This window comes from Hemitrygon akajei, chromosome 1 (genome assembly GCF_048418815.1).
Source record: "Hemitrygon akajei chromosome 1, sHemAka1.3, whole genome shotgun sequence".
NCBI lineage: Eukaryota > Metazoa > Chordata > Chondrichthyes > Myliobatiformes > Dasyatidae > Hemitrygon > Hemitrygon akajei.
In genome coordinates this window covers 33,448,095-33,468,720 of record NC_133124.1, presented here as the reverse complement: position 1 = coordinate 33,468,720, position 20,626 = coordinate 33,448,095, and the positions used below count along the sequence as shown (strand labels likewise).

Genomic DNA, 20,626 nt, shown 5'->3' with positions numbered 1-20,626 from the left:
CCTGCACACCCTCAAACCAGCGTTATTATGTTATTTACTTTGGATTCGGTAGAGAAACCAGCTGCAGTGATGTGTACTGTATAAGCAAACACATTCAAGAGCTATTCAAATATTTTCAATGATGCAGATTAAAATCTGGGGAGAAAATTTTTTTGTCAATAAATCAACGTGAAACAGGTGGCATATTAATGACTGCTCTAGAGCCAGTAAAGTTAATGAAGGTAAAAACTGGAAGCGGTGTGCAATATGTAACCAGTATTATGGTTATATCATGTTTTTCATGAAGTACTGCCTTCATTCATCCTATCATAAAACTATAACCAGAATGTTCCTAATTCTGACCCTGACTTTAGTTGGGCAATAGAAGTGGCACTATCCCTGGCCATATGTTACTCAGCAAACTGCCTGATGTCGTGCTCAGAACACTGATGCCGTGTTCCATAAAAATCTGCTTGTTTCTCATGTCTTTTGGACAAGGGAATTGTGTTGTCTGGTCTGCTTTGCAACTCTTAACTGCCCTCTGAAACGGTCTCTCAGTTTTATCAAACAACTACATAAAATCATCTTAAGAATAATACTGGGTCGACCACCCAGCAAAGTCCCGGGCTGTAAATATGACAAAGGGGTAGGCAGCACAGACTTTGATGCAAATCTCTCCCTCGTTAACTTTATTATGTCCACATTTTCCATTTTTATATCCTATATAATATTGTTTTCTTAGAGGTAAATCAATGAGAAACGTAGTTCCATAAGAAGATAAGGTAATCCTTTCAAAAGCAAGGCAAACATTTGCTCAAAAATCACAGTAGGAATTCAGTAAGAGACCAAACCCATCACACATAACTCATAACTACTTTGGAACCTTTTTTAAATGTTTCTGCCAAATATAGTTATCCCTAAAATTTATACATAATCATGAAATAAACTTCCAATGATGACAAACTTTCAATAAAATCTAACATTAATCATATTTCTCAATGAGACATTCTTCAGAAAAAAATAATCTAAAAGTGCACAGTCACTTTGTTTGGTACTTACCCGTCCATATCTATTGGCGTAGGACCCTGTGAGCAAAGAGTGAAAAACAATGATAGTTTCATCCAGGTCCCATATGAACACTCGCTGTGAAAAGACAAAGAAATCAATGTTGTCCTCTGCATATTGTAAAAGGATACCTCAATCAATAATCATAAAACCTGAGGGAGTTGTTGTTAAGTGCTACTATGTCATGACCCAGGTTTCTACATTACTCACCAAAAGACTTAAAGTCAAAGCCTGAGACCAGCCTAATCTATTGTTAAGCCACTCATCAAATGAGGTAATGCATGCAGGTGATGGGAGCTTAGTGCTTGGTGGTAACCAGATTGCATTGTATTAACTAATTCATTCAGTTAACAGATCGTTCGTCAAGAGAATTAGCATTAAAACATCAATACAATAAACTGCTACTGTGGAAGCAAAAAGATTTTAAACAATTCAAATCTTTTATTATCAGCTGAAGATCATTATGATGTTAGGAAGTGGAGCATTTATTTGTGCTCATACATCACTTCAACGTTTCACTCTTAATGGCATCCAGATATCAGTCTTACCTCAAGGTCACTGTCTGGAGGAGGAGACGGGTTATTATTTCTCCTACCCCGGCCACGTGATTTTCCATCTGAAGCTCTACGTAACCGATCCGACTCTGAATCTTTGATGGTTGCGGATGGACTGTGGATGGTACCGAATTCACCTGAAATGCAAACTGACTTTCACCTTCCTCCTTCACTTGAAGGGTTTTTATACAAGTGTGTTTGCTGCATCTTAAGAGGGAATAAACTTACAACCAGGCATTAATATGGTGGATAATGTAGAGGATTCTTTTTTTTTTGGTGATAAAGACAACATTAGGTTTGTAATATTAACAGATGAATGTTAAATACATTCCTGAGATACTCTACTTTCTATATTAGGAACATAAAAACATAGAAAGCCTACAGCACAATGCAGGCCCTTTGGCCCACAGAGCTGTGCCGGACATGTCCTTGCCTTAGAAATTATCTATGGTTACCCATAGCCCTCTATTTTTCTAAGCTCCATGTACCTATCCAGGAGTCTCTTAAAAGACCCTAACTTATCTGCCCCCACCACCGTCGCCGGCAGTCCATTCCGCACATTCTCCACTCTCTGCGTGAAAAACTTACCCCTGACATCTCCTCTGTACCTATTTCCAAGCACTTTAAAACTGTGACCTCTCGTGTTAGCCACTTCAGCCCTGGGAAAAAGCCTCTGACCATCCACATGATCAATGCCTCTCATCATCTTAAAGACCTCTATCAGGTCACCTCTCATTCTCCGTCACTCCAAGGAAAAAAGGCTGAGTTCACTCAACCTATTCTCATAAGGCATCCTCCCCAATCCAGGCAACATCCTTGTAAATCTCCTCTGCACCCTTTCTATGGTTTCCACATCCTTCCAATAGTGAGGCGACCATATTTTGGAAAGTAATTACTAAATTAGTCTTCCGATTCAAACTATCAGGGAAAGTTCTGTATACTTCTTAATATGACAGATCTTTGAAAAATTTCAACTTTTTATTTAACTCATCTATTTAACTACAGCACAGGGGTTCCCAACCTGGGATCCACAGACCCCCTTGTTAATCATAGGGGCTCACGGCATTAAAAATGTTGGGAGCCCCTGTTATAACAAAGATTTAACTCCAAGTGTTATTGTGGTTTTACAGTTGCTTTCTCACTTGTGAATGTGAAGATTGTGAGGACAAGGCCTCAAACAGACAAAGTGTATAATGCAGCTTCATATTCTAGCTGTATTGTCAGATATCCATCTTTAGGATCATCAGGAACCCAGATCGTCATAGGAACATCATCAGAAAGACATGGACTACCGGGCCATTTCTTTATTTTCTGCCTACACCTCTGTAACTATACTGCGAATTTGCTCTAAAATAGTTTTAAATGCAAGGCATATAAATCATTATAAAATCAGTTTATTCTTCAAAATCAGATTTAGTGATTTCTGAAGGCCCAAATTTAAGGAAGTGTCGTACAGAGAACTCTTCTGATATGGCAGCTTGGGCAATGGAATTTGCATTTACAGAATTCACAAATCACTCCCAAAAAATCCGGGATATGGAATCAACCTTATGAAATTATGTGGAAAATATCCAGAATAAACACAGAATTTACTTTTCTCAATGTGGACCCCACTTTCTACAAATGCAGCCCCCACACCAGTAACACAGTTGTCACCTGTACTGCACTCTCAGAAACAGAGTGCAGGTTTGCACACATTCTCTTGGAAGAAAAGAGACAGAAAGCATAGGTGGAGAACTATTAAAATGGGTCACAGTTTTCCTTTGCTTGGATTAACAGTTTTGCCCCATCTCAAGCCATCAGCCTACTTTGATATATAAAGTGGAATTACTCTGGGATATCAATGTTCCCATTTTATGCACATTTGAATTGCTGGAATCTGATAAAAAATTTCTATAGAACATCAATAAATTAGCTTAAATGTGATTTGATGCAAACCAGTATGATTGGCATCAAATAAGTAAATCTAATATTATCATGGTTAATGGTAATGATACAAAGTATTTATCCTACTTCGAGGGACAGGTATGTTATGAGACCCACTCTGAAATACTGAGTTATACCATGTGTTAGCTGTAAAGCTCAAGACCACTTGAATGAAGAATGGGAAGACACTAGTAAACTCAGCAAATGTTATTTCTCTGGCAACTCTCAGTAAAATAAAAATTGTGCATTCAAGCCACAATTTCTCGCACAGACGCAACACCCTCAATTCATTCTAAATGTAGATTTGTAAATGTGCTCTTTACTAACACGGGGAAACCTTTTGTCCTCCTCCTGTGGGTCTACAGCTGCATGTATATTTGGGGTTGTTCTCCATGTACACTGAAAGAGTGCAAATTTCTCGATCCCTTTCCTTTGAAGTGGGCTCTTATTTTATTGAGGAGATGAGTCCAGATCAGGTGTTGGTACCCAATATATAAATGGACTAAACCAAGAAAAATCTAGGAAGACTAACGTTTGCCGAAACTTAACAAGATAGTAATTCTTTTGCTGTAGTCACATATGCCCAAGTGCTGGGACCTGAAAATCTAAACTTTTAGATACAGATAATTCAAGATATAGATAATATGCTCAGTCACTTTATTTTCTTCTCTGACCTGATACATTAACTAGCTTCACTTTTTACATTTGCTGCTTGACTCACTGACATTTCCCTGCATTTCTGCTTTGCTTTGGATTCCCAGGATTTGTTCCATATTATCTTCAGATAACTACATTGTTCTATTCCCGATGGCTGGAGCCTACTTTATGTTTTTTGTTTTAAATCACAATGATAGAATTTCTTGTGATCTGTACGATGTTCAATGCTGTGCCCAATTAGCTGACAGTTTCAAATAGGTACATATTATGTTTCAACAAGAACTTTTTCAAGGCAGAGCATGGTCCAGATTGGCACAGTTATAGAAATTAAACTTACAGTAAGTTCTGAACCATGTCATCATAGCTGTTATCAATATGTTTGTCTGCACAGACGTTAAATGGCCTGTTACTTGCATTTAACAGTGCCATATTGTGCTAGTTTTGTTTTGGTTAGTTAAATGGCAAACTTAAAAGGAATTAGAACATAGAAAACCTACAGAATAATACAGGCCGTTCAGCCCACAATGCTATGCTGAACATGTACTTACTTTAGAAATTACCTAGGGTTACCCATAGCCCTCTATTTTTCTAAGCACTATGTACTAATTACTTTAGTATTTAGCTGACTTTCATGATTTTTTCCCCCATGGTCAGCACTTGTTTCATTTGCAAATACTTGTCCACTAAACTTACTGGCAGATTCCAACAAATGCAACCCCACACTGTCTTTCTAAAAATGGACCCTTCCAAAACTTCAAAAAGAAATGTACAAAACACATCAGGAGGAATATCTGAATTATAATAATGTTACTACCCTTTAAAGAGCAATAATTATAAAACTGTGTAAACAGTATTCTGAATTACGTTTGCCTGCTCTTCAAAATACCTGAGCACTTCTGTTCTGAAAATATAATGGACGAATTATTGGCAGTTTAATTTCTTTAACTGGTATACTTGAGTGAACTTATAATTTGGTAATCTTTTTCTCAGAAGGCTTTTATTCTATTTTTAGATACTTCGTGGGCCTAAAATGCTTAGATGTTTCTTTCTGCATCATTATTCTACAAAATAATCATTTTGGAGGAGGAATTTCTGCAATTGTTACAGAAGTGGCAGTGTGCAATTTGACTGATCAAAGTTAACTTCTCACTAAATTCTAATATCTTGCATATTGTATTGTATGTGAGGCATGTGTGTAGAGTTTGGATGGAAATAGGATTTCTTAAAATGTGAAACATTAAATCATGCAATTCAACACAAACCCCTTTGGTGAACAATAAAAAAGCATATATTCTTTTCACTCTAGTTATAATATATCATTTGCAGCTTTGGAAAATAAAGCACCTCTGTTTTGGCACCCTGAGGTAGCCATCCATTCAAAAGAAGTGCAATGCGTCTAGAAAGTTGGTGGTCACTGTGAATACTAGCACCACACGTTTTTGCTTGGAGGTGTTTCATCAGATACGTATCTTCACAGGGTTAAAAAAACACACAATGGGCTGAACAAATCTGTCACAAGATCCCAGCTACTTAACCTATCATTCATCTGATCTGCATTCTCAGTTGAAGCAGAGTTCTTTATCAGTATTGTATACGTGCACAATCTTCACTTGAAAAGTGCACTGAAAATTGTCTCAAATTAACTTCTGTACAATGAAAAAGTTCAAAAAATTCAAAGGAAGTTTTATTATCAAAGTACATATATGTCACCACATACAACCCTGAGATTCATTTTCCTGTGGGCATACTCAGCAAATCCATAGAATAGTAACTACAACAGGATAAACGAAAGAGCAACCAGAGTGCAGAAGACAACAATCTGTGCAAATGCAAATATAAATAAGTAGCAATAAATAATGAGAACATAAAATAACAAGATAAAGAGTCCTTAAAGTGAGATCAATGGTTGTGAGAACATCTCATTGATTAGACAAGGGAGTGCAGGAATTCCTTTTTGTTCAAAAGGTTCTAAGTCCATAAGACAAAGGAGCAGAATTAGGCCATTTGGCCTATCGAGTCTGCACCACCATTCAATTATGGCTGATCCTTTTTCCCCTCCCCAGCCTCACTTGCCAGCCTTCTTCCCGTAACATTTGATGCTGAGTCCAATCAAGAACCCATCAAGCTCTGCCCTAAATACACCCAACGGCCTGGCCTCCACAGCTGACTGTGATAACAAATTCCACAAATTCATGACTCTCTGGTTAAAAAAAATTCTCCACATCTCTGTTTTAAATGGATGCTCCTCTATCCTGAGGCTGTGCCCTCTTGTCCTAGATTCCCCGACCATGGGAAACATCCTTTCCCTATCTACTCTGTCTCACCCTTTCAACATTCAAAAGGCTTCAATGAGATCCCCCTCATTCTTCTAAATTCCAGTGAGTACAAACCCAGAGCTATCAAACATTCCTCATATGATAACCTTTTCTTTCCCAGAATCTTCCTTGTGAGCCTCCTCCGAACCCTTTCCAATGCCAGCACAACTTGTCTTAGGTGAGGAGCCCAAAACTGTCCACAATTCTTAAGGTGAGGCCTCACCAGTTCCTTATAAAGACTCAGCATCACATCCCTGCTCTTGAGGAAAGAGATTGTGGAGTTAATTGATAAGGATAAGGTTATGGAGAACTTGGTGACACAAGACAATGTAGGACAAATTCAGCATGGCTTCCTCAAAGGAAAATATTGGCTGATGAACCTGTTGGAATTCTTTGAGGAGATTACACCCAGGATAGATAAAGAGGATGCAGTGGATATATTTGGACTTTCAGAAGGCCCTTGACAAGGTGCCACATGTGAGGCTGCTTACCAAGTTAAGAGCCCATGGCATTACGGCAAAGTTACTGGCATAAGCTCTTACCAATTGACTTCAACATCTTCCCAACCACTGAGGTCAGGCTAACGGTGTATAATTTTCTTGCTGCTTTCTTCAAGAGTGGAGTGACATTTGCAATTCTCCAGTCCTCTGGCACCATGCCAGAGTCCAAACCTGTAGAATCCTGCAGATTCAGCTCTTTTTTTTTTGGGACATTGAGGGAGAGGTTGCTATCTTAGCACCACTGTGTTAGGGTGTTAGCCTCTTCTCTGTAGGTTGTCTCGTCACCACCAGAAATAAGGCATCTGCAAATTTGATCAGCAGACTGGAGCTGTGTATGTTAACACAGTCGTGGATGTAAAGAGAGTAGAGGAGGGGATTCAGGACAAAACCATGGGGGGCACCTGTGTTGAGGATCAGAGGGGCAGAGGTGAGGGAGCCTATCCTCACCACCTGTCGGCGATCCGATAGGAAGTCCAGGATCCAGCTGCACAAGGCAGGGTGCAGACCGAGGTCTCTGAGCTTCTTGTCAAGTCTGGAGGGAATTATGGTGTTGAATGCTGAACTGTAGTCCAGGAACAGCATTCTAACCTAGGCATCCCTCTTCTCCAGGTGCAGTGATGTGGCTACGGCATCATCAGTAGACCAGTTCCTTCGGTAGGCGAATTGTTGGGGGTCCAGTGTGGGTGGTAGCATGCTGCAGATGTAGTTTTAACCAGCCTCTCAAAGCATTTGGTAATAATTGAGGTGAGTGCGACAGGGCAATGCTGGACAATTTGAAACAGGAGGGCATGACACACTGGAAGAGGGAGAGATTAAAAATGTCCATAAACACACCAGCCAGTTGTGAAGACTACTATGAAGAGAAAACTTCTTTAACAGCCTTTTTATGTGTGTAAAATCACACACATCATGGGATAAAAATGGTAGATATTAACTTTCTGGCACATAACCAATGGATAACAGCAACCAACTACCTGACATTGCCAGGGAAAAATATCTAAAGGACCAAACACCATTTCCTAAATCCTGGCATTATGACACTTGGGATGTGTCCTGTTTGAGTTGGCTGAGGAGGATGTAATGCTTAAGGAATATAAAAATAAAGGCAGGCTAAAGAGGCTTAAGATAAAGAAGATGCAGATCAATGGGTCTAGATTGAATCTCTGTAGCTTGAAAGACTGAGATATCTTGTCTTGGCCTAGAGAGCTGGATGACAAGCTATAAGATTGGGCATTTGCTAGCTCCATGTCTGAGGGCATACAATAGAGCAAAAATTCATGGGAAGTTATGTCTCATGGCCTTCACAAGAAGCAGGCCCTTTGGCCCATCTAGGCCATACCGAACTATTAACCTGCCTAGTCCCATTCCCCTGCACCCTAACCATAGTGTTCCATACTCCTCGCATCCATGCACCTATCCAAATTTCTCTTAAATGACCTGCATCTACCAACTGCACTAGCAGCTCGTTCCACACTCTCACTGCCCTCTGTGAAGAAGTTCCTCCTCACGTTCCCCTTAAATTTCTTACTTTCGCCCTTAACCAATGACCTCTACTTCTGATCTCACCCACCCTCCAAGGAAAAAGCCTGCTTACATTTGCCCTATCTATACCCCTCATAATTTTGTTTACCTCCATCAAATCTCCCCTCAGTCTTTTACATTCTAGGGAATAAAGTCTTAAGCATTCAGCCTTTTCCAATAACTCAGGTCCTCAAATCCTGGCAACATCCTTGTAAATTTTCTCTGCACTCTTTTAATCTTATTTACATCTTTCCAGTATGCAGGTGACCCAAATGCACACAATACTCCAAATTAGGCCTCACCAATCAATGTCTTATACAATTTCCACATAGCATCCCAATTCCTGTATTCAGTACATTGATTTATAAAGGTCAACGTGCCAAAAGCTTTCTTTATGACTCTCTCTACCTGTGACACTGTTTTCAAGGTATTATGGATCCATTTTCCTAGATCCCTCTGTTCTACCACACTCCTCAGTGCCTTACCTCTCACTGTGTAAGACCTGCCCTGGTCCTCCCAAAATGCAACACCTTACACTTGTTTGTATTAAATTCCATTTGTCACTTTTCAGCTCATTTCACCGAATGGTCAAGATCCTTTGATAGTCCTCCTTGCTGTCCACTACACCCTCAATGTTGGTGTCATTCTCAAATTTGTTAATCCTGGTCATTGATACAGATGACAAACAACAACGGACTCAGCACTAATTCCTGTGGCATAACCACTAATCAGAGAAGCAACCATCTACTACCACTCTCTGGCTTCTTCCGTCCAATCCAATTTTCTACTCCACCTTGAACGCCAAGCGACTTAAACTTCTTGACCAACCTCCCACGTGGGACCTTTTCAAAGACCTTGTAGATAACATCCACTGCCTTGCGTTTACCAACCTTCCTGGTAACTTCTCAAAAAAATTCTATAACATTGTTTACGTACAATTTACCAAGCATAGAGCCACATTGACGATCCCTAATCAGTCTCTATCTATCCCAATACTTACATATCTGGTCCCTTCGAATACTTTCCAAACCCAACATGATGAACCAACAATAAGAACACAAGCCTGGTGCATATCACTCTCAGGATTCGACTGTCTCAGGATAAGGGCTACATTCAATATGTGATACTGATTATAGTTCTATGCAGCCTTCACCTATCTGATCCCAGGCTCAACCACATGTGGTGCTTAAACCAGAGTACTTTAAAAAAAATAGTACTATGGATGTGCAGAGCTAAATTGCCTTGATCATTTATTTTACTTGAGGCATCACTCAAAGACTTCCTGAAGTGTGACATTGAGTTTACCAGTTGCTGTTACATGCCCACTTTAGGAAAGTGCCTATATATATTCCATACCCAACTGCCCTTACACTGAGGAAGTAGTTAAGAGTCAACTCAAACTGTGGGCTTGGAGTCACACAAAAGAGAGACTGTGTATGTACAGCAGATGGGGAGGATAAGTCATCCCCACCATTGAGTGTATCTACAAGGAGTGCTGCCATGAGAAAGCAGCATCAGTCATCAAGAACCCCCACCATCCAGGCCATGCTCTCTTCTGATTGCGGTAATTGGGAAGAAGATTCAGGAGCCTAGCATCCCACACTACTAGGTTCAGGAACAATTATTATCTTCAATCATCAGGCTCCTGAGCCAGTGTGGCAACTTCACTCATCTGAACTCTGAACTGATACCATAACCAATAGAATCACCTTCAAGGTTTCTACATCTCATGTTCTCAACATTAATTTTATTTTTGTATTTGCACAGTTTGTCTTCTTTTCATGTTGATTGTTTTTCAGTCTTTGTTTATACGTAGTTTTTGTTGATTCTATTGTAGTTCTTTGTTCTACTGTGAATGTCTGCAAGAATATAAATTTCAGGGTAGAACATGGTGACATACTCATACTGTATTTGATAATAAATTTGCTTGGACCTTTGAACTATTGACCTTACCTGAAGGACACCAGTGAATCATGTGGGTTTTCACAATAGTCTATTGCCTTCACGGAGTCAAGCTTCACTTTGTTTTAAATTCCAGATTAATTTACAGTTTACTTTTATAGCTACAACAGTGGAATTCAAACTCAATCCCTGGATCAATGACACAGGACTCTGGAGGTTAGTCCTGCAACTTAACCATCTGGACAGTGAAGATGCATACATCAGGATGCACTTCATTGACTACAGCTCGGCATTCAATGCTATCATCCCCTCAAAACTAATCAATAGCTTCAAGACCTTCGGGTCTATACCTCCTTGTGCAACTGAATCCTCAATTTCTTCACTTGCAGACCCCAGTCAGTTCGGATTGGCAACGACATCTCCTCCACAATCAACCTCAGCACAGGCGCACTACAAGACTGTGTGCTTAGCCCCCTGCTCCACTCATTTTATAATATGACAGTGAGGCTAAGCACAGCTCCAACGCCATACTTAAATTTGCTGACGACACCACTGTCTCTAGCCGTATCTAAGGTGGTAACGAATCAGCATATACTGTAGCAAGGAGAATGAAAATCTGGCTGAGTGATACTACAGCAACAACTCCTCATTCAATATCAGCAAGACCATGGAGCTGATTAATGACTTCCAGAGGAGGAAACCAGAGGTCCTTGAGCCAGTCCTCATTAGTGGGGGGAAGGGGGGTGGAAATCAGAGAAGGAGAGGGTCAGCAGCTTGAAATTCCTCAGTGTTATCATTTCAGAGGGCGGGTCCCGGGTCCAGTACATAAGTGCCATTACGAAGAAAGCATGGCAGCTTATCTCCTTCCTTCAAATTTTGTGGAGATTTGGCACGTCATCTAAAACATTGACAAACTTCCATAGATGGGTGGTGGACAGTATACTGACTGGTTGCTTCACAGCCTGGTATGGAAACACCAATTGCTCTTGAATGGATAAATCCACAAGAAGTACTGGATACGGCCCAGTCCATCACAGGTAAAGTCCTCCCCATCATTGAGCACACCTACACGGAGTGCTGTCACAGGAAAGCAGCAGCCATCATAAGGCTATGCTGCTGTCATCAGCAAGAAGGTGCAGAGGCCTCAGAACTCACATCACCAGGTTCAGGAACAGTTATTACCCCTCAACCACCAGGCTCTTGAACCAGAGGGGCTAACATCACTCAACTTCAGTCTCCCTATTACTGAACTGTTCCCACAACGTATGGACTCTTCAACTCATGTTATCGATATTTATTGCTTAGTTATTTGTTGTTATTTTTTCCCTTTTGATTTGCAGTTTGTTGTCTTTTGCACACTGTTGTTTGTCCACCCTGTAGGATGTGGTTTTTTATTGACTCTATTGTGTTTCCTGTATTTACTGTGAATGCCCACAATAAAGTGAATCTCAGGGTTGTATATAATGACATATATGTACTTTGTATTACTAAAAGCTGTTAGGCCAAAATAATGAAGGAAATTTTATTTTAATGGACATTCACCTGGACTTGAATAGGTTTCAGTTGCTGCTAGTTCTTTTCTATGTCCACTTGTTGATGGATCATTATCTGCCTATTTCTAATTCTCCTCTAACGTGCCAAACTTTAAACAATGAAGTTGGAGAACATAGCTGACAACAAGTGGAAGGTCTTCTTCCACTTACATAAACCCAGCCAGATATCCAAACCTTCTTTTTAGCACAGATATAGATTGCTTTTCCTCAGTCTTGCCCTTGGCTGAGAATCGCTCTATCTTTTCTGCTGATTAGTTGGCTCCACAGACAGGAACATAGCTTAAGAGAAGAGGGTAGCATTTATATTCTGGCAAACCTACAGTTTCTAGCTGCAAAGTAGTTTTTTGAAACAACTGAATGGCTCACTGGACCAATACCAAGTCCGCTGAGTCTATGACATCGATGTTGCTATGGAGTCAAATTAAGGTCAAATTTGGGAAAGACTTCGGATATCTTTTATTAATGATCACTGTTGAACCGGCTTGGCTTTACAACATTTAGCTGTGTCAGGATCAGAATTCCTGTTACCAACATTTTTTTGTTCAAGATTTGCCAAATTAAGTTTATTTAAATTCCCAAAAGGCACAATGAGATTTAACACATATCTTCAGATCTGTATTCCACGTGACTGTAATTGAATTACAGAACTAAGTTACCTCAAATAATTTGAATCCCTGAATATTTTACTTCCTACATTTAGCTCCTGGAAGTAAATTTCAACATCAGGTAAATTTAGAAGTGTTTTTATTACCTGTAACGGCATCTGTAATAGCCTGACTTGTGACAGATGGTGGACTTTGGAGTTGATATGTTGTAGTGGTCGAAGGAGGTGCTGGACTGCTGTTGTTGCTGGTCATATAAGTATATGGAGAATTGTTATAATACTGTGCATATTGCCCCTGGCCAAAGCCCGTGTAAGAATATTCCTAGAAAAGGCAACATAAACAGATTTAGATTTAATTTAATGCAGTTATTTCCTAATTATAATAAACCATATTTATTTTGTATATAATATTCTTTGCTTTATTTAGATATTAATAGGTAGTTGGAAACATTACAAACAGCTGCTGGGTGAATGAATAAATGTGAACCAGTGTATGTGAAAGCCAACCCCAAACTTCAGACAGACACTGGCAGAAAGAATTTTCATCCCTTTATCACTTTTCTCAACTGTAATGCACTTCACAATTTTTTTTACATCCAATGAGTAGGTTTGAAGAGTAGTGACTGTTTTAATGCAGGGAATTTATTAATTAAAGTTTTACTCCAGCTGCTGGATAATGTTTTGTAGAGATATTACTGACGGAGTTAAACATTGGCTAATGCTTCTTTGCTGTTGCGGAATACAACTTTTATTTTACTTGCAAGGTTTAGCATCTCATCTGAAAAGTGAATCATCAGGCAAGGTAAAGAGTTCCTTAACACTATACTAGTGCATCAGCAAAACTTTTGTTCTCCAGTCTTTGAAGGTGGATTTTAACAAGCACCTTTCTACTCAGAGATGATAGTGATCTCTGATGAATATATGAAAAACTGCAGCATACTATGTAGGGGTAAAAAAAGTGTTTCCATGGGTACACAGAGGTCTGTGCATCTACTAAAGGATGGAAAGGTAGAACAAGCAAAACTATTCACAGTCCATGGATGTTACATTAATTTATGTGTGAGACCAGGAGAGATGATGAGCACAAAACAATGGGTGACTCGCATTAAAGTATGGAGTTTTGTGTCTTCAGAATATAAAGTTCCTTAACTTCTCTTTTTTTGGCACCTCTCTTTTAACTTTCTCTTTTAAATTCATCTTTCTTTCTTAATTATTACTTCATTTTTGTTACATTATTTGCATATAATCTGTCCTTTCTGATTCATAATCTTTGGTTTAAAATTCCTTATCTTATTGGTTAAAAACCTATGTTTACTTGTCATGGTCACAGACATAAGGGATACTTGTGAAAAGCCCTACATTACATCAGTTCTTTGCTGACAAGAAAGGGTCTGCTTAAAATCCCTCAAAAGTCTCTGTTCAGGTTTAACCTCAGTGAATGTTGACCGCCATTCCTTCATTACTGACCTCAATACCTAGGTAGTAACTTTAAACTTTCCCTTCCTATTTCTGACTCTAACACATGAAGATGTCACCTTCGCCTTTGGTCCGGCAGAAGTTTCCAATTCTGCTTATTATCCTACTTTTTATTTGAGGATTGTCTCTAACACATTGTCTTTGACCCAATTGTCTTTGATGAGTACAAGAAGTTATTGACCTTTCACAATTTTATTCTCAATATAATTGCTCAGTGGGGTAACAGTACAATGAATAGTGTTTTGTTATTGCTAAACATAATTCAGTATTGAATCAATAATATGAGCAATGGAACTGAGTTAAGATTTTAAAATCTTTGCCGAATAATTGTTGTAGCAATGCTGGGTGTTTAAGAACCAAAGTAGTTCTAGTGATCTGTTGATTCAGCTGGCCTTGAATAGAATATCTTTAGCAACCAAAAATAAAAGAAATATACATTACTTACACGTAAACACAGTGATGAAAAACTCACCTTATTAATAAAATGTTCTTGGTTGAATCAATTTGGCAACTAGAAGCCAAAGATATTGGTATTCTGTGATTTGAATGCTGCAGTATTAAGCTTGCATTACCTTTTTCTAAGTCAGCTTGGCATTCCTGTATTGTACTACTTAGACACTGTTTATACTGTACATATCTAAGAATTTTGTTCCAGGCAGAAACTTCTAAGCGTATACATTCAATAATATTTTCACTGAATTATATAAAGCATTGTTACAGTTTGAGAGATTGCTTGTGGAACACGTTGATATAGTCTGAACAACTAAGAACAGCTTTGTACAGATATTGTGTGGTTGCATAAGCTACTTTAATGTTTCAGCAGCTGTGATTTTTATTGCTGCACAGTGACTTTTTGGCACACCTTTCATCCCAGTTTTCACTTCTGCAAAGAAGCTCCTCTTTCATCAAACATGAAATCAGAAAACAACAATTTTCATTTACAGGGAGGTGGCAGCTTTAGTCTAGGACTCTGCACAGGAACATTATTGTTAAATATGACCCCAAATTCCATAAAGAGATGCTGGGTATAGTACAAATGCTTGGTCAAAGACATAGCTAACAAAAAAAAAAAGTGTCTTAAAGCATAGATGGGAAGAGAGGCAGAAAGGTGGACAGAAGGAATAAGATGCCTTTGCAACAGGTTTGCAAGTACCATGGTTGTTAGTGGTTGAGCAATTAAAATTGAAGATGTATTCCAGGCCACATTTAGAGCAGTTCAAGGATCTTGAAGAATTGTTTGGCTGAACAAAGGTATGATAAAATGGAAAGTTCAGGCAATGAAGGGATTTGAGATGAAAGAATAGGAGTTCAAAAACTGATTGGAAGCCATCGCAGGTCTCTGAGCAGTGACGGGAATAGTCCAGAGGGCTTGGTGCAGGTGACAAAGCAAGCAGGAAAGCTTCAGATGATCTTAATTCAAGGTGGCATCCGGGACAGTGACCAGAAGTACTGTTATTAGTTTTGTGCAAAGGTGTTAAAGATGTTGATGAAAGTTTCAGCAACAGATGAACTGAGGTAGAGGTGCAGTTAGATGATGGTACAGAGCTCAAATTAAATGGATACCAGCCAGCCAATCTTCTATCCATCCAAGTATCTTTCTTGTAATACCATGGGCCCTTATCCTGTTGAGCAGCCTCATGTGCAGGGCCTTGACAAAGGCTTTTGGAAAATCCAAGTAAACAACATCCGTTTACTCTATTTATTCTGCATGTTATTTCCTCAAATAATTCCAACAGATTTGTCAGGCAAGATTTCTCCTCCAAGCTAACTTTGGTATATTTTATCAAGTGCCTCTAAGTAGCCTTAATAATGGTCTCCAACATTTTCCCAACCACTGAAGTCAGGCTAACTGGCATATAATTTTATTTCTTTTGCTTCCTCCCTTTTTAAAGAGTGGAGTGACATTTGCACTTTTCCAGTTCTCTGGAAATATTCCAGAATCAAGTGATTCTTGCAGGATCATTACTAATGTCTCCACTACCTCTTCAGCTACCTCTTTTACAACACTGTGGGGTAGTTTATCTGGTCCAGGTGACTTACTTACCTTGAGATCTTCCCAACACCTTCTCCTTAGTGATAGCAGCTACATTCCATTCTTCCCCCTGAAATGCTCATATTTCTGGCTTATAGCTAGTGTCTTCCATAAGTGAAGGCATCTGACTTTATCTTTTCCTTCTCAAACTGCAGGGTGAAATCTTTTATATTGTGATCACTTTCCCCTAAGGGTTCCTTTACCTTAAGCTCCCTAATCAAATCTGGTTCATTACACCTCACCCAATCCAGTATTGCCTTTCCCCTAATGGGCTCAAAACAAGTAGCTCCAAAAAACATCTCGTAGGCATTCCACAAATCCCCTCTTTGGGGATCCAGCATCAACATAATTTTCCCTATCTACCTGCATATTGAAATCCCCCATGACTATCACAACATTGCCTTTTTAAAATGTCTTTTCTATCTCCCATTGTAATTTGTTCCCCAAAGTCTACCAGGGAATTACATCTATGTGAAGTGCATCCGGCTGCAGCTCCTTGAAGACTGTGTTAGGGATCTGAAGCAGCAACTGGATGACCTTCGGCTTGTACGGGAGACTGAGGAGATAATTGATCAAATTACAGGAAACTAGTCATCCCAAAGTTGCTCAAGGCAAGTAGCTGGGTGACTGCCTGGAGAAAGGGAGGTAGGCAGTTAGAGCAGAGCGCCCCTGTGGCCACTCCCCTCAAGAACAAGTACACGGCTTTGGATACTTTTGTGGGGGATGACCTCCCAGGACAATGCCATGGCGACCAGGTTACAGGCACCGAGCATGGGTCTGTGGTGCAGAAGGGAAAGAGAGAGAAGAAGGGAGCGGTGGTGATAGGGGACCAAATAGTGAGGGGAACAGACAGGACATTCTGTGGACGTGAACGGGACACCCGCTGCCAGGGTCAGGGATGTCTCAGATCGTGTCCACAACATTTTGGAGAGGGAGGGGGAGCAGTCAGATGTCTTGGTACATATCGGTACCAATAACATTGGAGGAAAAAGCAAAAAGGTCCTGAAAAAAGAATTTAGAGAGCTAGGTAGAAAGCTGAGAAACAGGACCTCCCAGATAGTAATTTCTGGATTGCTGCCTGTGCCACACACCAGTGAGGGCAGAAACAGGATGATTTGGCAGATAAATGTGTAGCTGAGAAGCGGCTGTAGGGGACAGGACTTCAGGTTCTTGAATCATTGGCATCTCTTCTGGGGGAGATATGACCTGTTCAAAAGTGACGGGCTGCACGTGAACCTGAGGGGACCAATATTCTCGTAGGCTGGTTTATTAGACTGTTGGGGAGGGTTTAAACTAATTTGGCAGGGGGGTGGGAACCAGAGTGAAGGGACTCAGGATAGGTCAGATGGTAAAAAAGTAAAGGTAGTATGCAGTCGGATTGTCAGGAAGGGCAGGCAGGTGATGGGACTTAGTTGCAGCCAATAGGCTGAGGATCAAAACATTGGGGATGCAGAATCAGAAAGGATAGCAAATACGGTACTCAAGGTGTTGTGTCTAAATGCGCATAGTATAAAAAATAAGGTGGATGATCTTGTTGCACTATTACAGATTGTCAGGTATGATGTTGTGGCCATCACTGAATCGTGGCTGGAGGAAGGTTGCAGTTGGGAGCTGAATGTCCAAGGTTACACGTTATATCAGAGGGATAGGAAGATAGTCAGACGGGGTGGTGTGGCTCTACTGGTAAAGAATGGCATCAAATCAGTAGAAAGATGTGACGTTGGATCCAAAGATGTTAAATCCTTGTGGGTTGGGTTATGAAACTGCAAGGGTAAAGGTACATTGATAGCAGGACTCCCAACAGTGGCTGGGAGATGGACCACAGATTACAACAGGAAATAGATAAGGCGTGTCAAAAGGGCAATGTTATGGTAGTCATGAGAGATTTTAACATGTAGGTCGATTGGCAAAATCAGGATGGTATGGACCTTAAGAGAATGAGTTTGTTGAATAGCTAAGAGATGGGTTTTTAGAGCAGTTTTTTTATTAAGCCTGCTAGGGGAACAGCTATACTGGATTGAGTGTTACATAATGAACTGGCGGCGATTATGGAGCTTAAGGTAAAAGAGCTCTTAGGAACCAGTGATCACAATGTGATTGAGTTCAAGTTGAAATTTGATAGGGAGAAAGTAAAGTCTGATGTAGCAGTATTTCAGTGGAGTAAGGGAGATTACAGTGGTATGAGAGAGGAGTTGGCCAAAGTAAATTGGAAGGAGCTGCTGGCAGGGATGTCAGTAGAGCAGCAATGGTGTGTGTTTCTGGGAAAAATGAGTGTAAGGGGTTTCTTCTTTTATGTTACTGCTAAGGCTAATAAAATGGCTTCTTTGTTATGTCAAAAGTAAAAATGCTTCTTTGTTATGTTAACTAGTGAAAGTGCTTTCTCTCGCAGCTTGTTTGGGTTATAATTACTGATAACGAGAATTGTATTCATTTGTTAACCAATTGGGATAGATGTTATTCTTTCTTGTGGATCTGTAAGCTAGTGTTGCGCGGACATTGGAGGAGACGGCGCGAGGGGGTTAGAGGAAGAAGACACGATGTTGTAAGCTGGGCAATTGAACGAGGCCCAGGGTTTTCAGCGAGGAGAGGAGACGAGGACAGATTTGTGTGGAGCGTCTGGTCGACCACCGTTGTGGGTCCCAGGTGGCGGGTCGAGGAGGTTGGAGGGGCTCGAATGGTGGCAAGAAGACTTCGTTAACTGAGCTCCAATGGTTGTGTATGAAGTGGTTGGACTTTGATAAGTTTGGTGCCTTTTACTTTTCCTTTTATATTGTATCTCTACTAAGTATGTAGTTCCAGTAAGATCTATAAAGTGTAATCATTTAATCGCATATGGTGTACTGTCTATTATTTGGCGGGGTGGGGACATCACACAGCATCCACACAAGCTGATTGCCCAGTTTGGCAGGGCCGAAGGCTGCTCCCCCTAGGCGGAAGCGAGCTGAGCGAGCCTAAGGCTTACCAGGGGGCTACATGAGGAAGGTGCAGAACATGTGTATTCCAAAAATGAGGAACTACTCAGATGGTAAAATAGTACCACCGTGGCTGACAAGGGAAGCTATTGTAAAAGCAAAAGAAAGGGCATACAACAAAGCAAAGCAAAAATTAGTCGGAAGATAGAGGATTGGGAAATTTTTTTAATCCTGCAGAGAGCAAGTAAAACAATCACTAGAATGGAAAAGAAGAAATATGAAAGCAAGCTAGCAAATAATATCAAAGTGGATAGTAAAGGTTTTTTTCAAGTATGTTAAAAATAAAGGAGAAATGATAGTGGATATTGGACCACTAGAAAATGAGGCAGGAGAAATAATAATCTTTCAAAAATCATTGGACTCTGGCATGGTGCCAGAGGACTGGAAAATTTCAAGTGTTACTCCACTCTTTAAGAAAGGAGTGAAGGCAGAAGAAAGGAAATTATAGACCAGTTAGCCTGACCTCAGTGGTTAGGAAGATGCTAGAGTCAGTTGTTAAAGATGAGGTGATGCAGTACTTAGTGACACAGGTCAAGATAGTACAAAAGTCAGCATGGTTTCCTTCAGGGAAAATCCTGCCTGACAAACCTGTTGAAATTCTGGGATGCAGTGGATGTTGTATATTTGGACTTTCAGAAGCCCTTTGACAAGGTGCCACACATGAGGATGCTTAACAAGTTAAGAGCCCATGGTATTACAGGAAAGTTACTAACATGGTTAGAGCATTGGCTGATTGGTAGGAGATAGCAAGTGGGAATAAAAGGATCCTTTTCTGGTTGGCTGCCAGTGAAAATTAGTGTTCCGCCGGGGTCAGTGTTGGGACCACTTCTTTTTATTCTGTATATAAATGATTTAGATGATGGAATAGATGGCTTTGCTGCCAAGTTTGCAGATGATATGAAGATTGGTGGAGGGGCAGGTAGTGTTGAGGAAACAGGTAGGATGCAGAAGGACTTAGACAGATTAGGAGGATGGGCAAGGAAGTGGCAAATGAAATGCAAGGGTGCTCGGTCCGCCAGCGAAAGCAGGATCTCCCAGTGGCCACACATTGTAATTCCATGTCCCATTCCCATTCTGATATGTCTATCCATGGCCTCTTCTACTGTCAAGATGAAGCCACACTTAGGTTGGAGGAACACCACCTTATATACCATCCGGGTAGCCTCCAACCTGATGGCATGAACAATGATATCTCTAACTTCCGTTAATGCCCCTCCTCCCCTTCTTACCCCATCCCTGATTTATTTATTTTCCCCCCTCCCTTTTTTTTCTCTCTCTGCCCATTACTCTTTACCTGTTCTCCATCTCCCTCTGGTGCTCCCCTCCCCCTTTCTTCTTCCCTAGGGCTCCCGTCCCATGATCCTTTCCCTTCTCCAGCACTGTATCCCTTTTGCCAACCACTTTTCCAGCTCTTAGCTTCACCCCACCCCCTTTGGTCTTCTCCTATTATTTCGGATTTCCCCCTCCTACTTTTGAATCTCTTACTATCTTTTCTTTCAGTTGGTCCCGTTGAAGGGTCCCGGCCCGATCATCGACAGCACTTCTTCCTATAGATGCTGCCTGGCCTGCT

General features: G+C 40.4%; 1 protein-coding gene across 3 annotated transcripts in view; it reads right to left on the bottom strand.

Moving 5' to 3' along the window:
• Positions 1–20,626, bottom strand: part of eya1 (EYA transcriptional coactivator and phosphatase 1) — a 191,619-nt gene that overhangs the window by 99,746 nt on the left and 71,247 nt on the right. For all 3 annotated transcript variants that reach the window (XM_073040646.1, XM_073040663.1, XM_073040654.1), the window contains 3 exons: positions 12,724–12,898; positions 1,593–1,735; positions 1,039–1,122 (listed from right to left, as the gene is read on the bottom strand). In XM_073040646.1, coding sequence (XP_072896747.1) covers positions 1,039–1,122; positions 1,593–1,735; positions 12,724–12,898 — 402 coding nt within the window. The remainder of the gene's footprint in view (positions 1–1,038; positions 1,123–1,592; positions 1,736–12,723; positions 12,899–20,626) is intronic.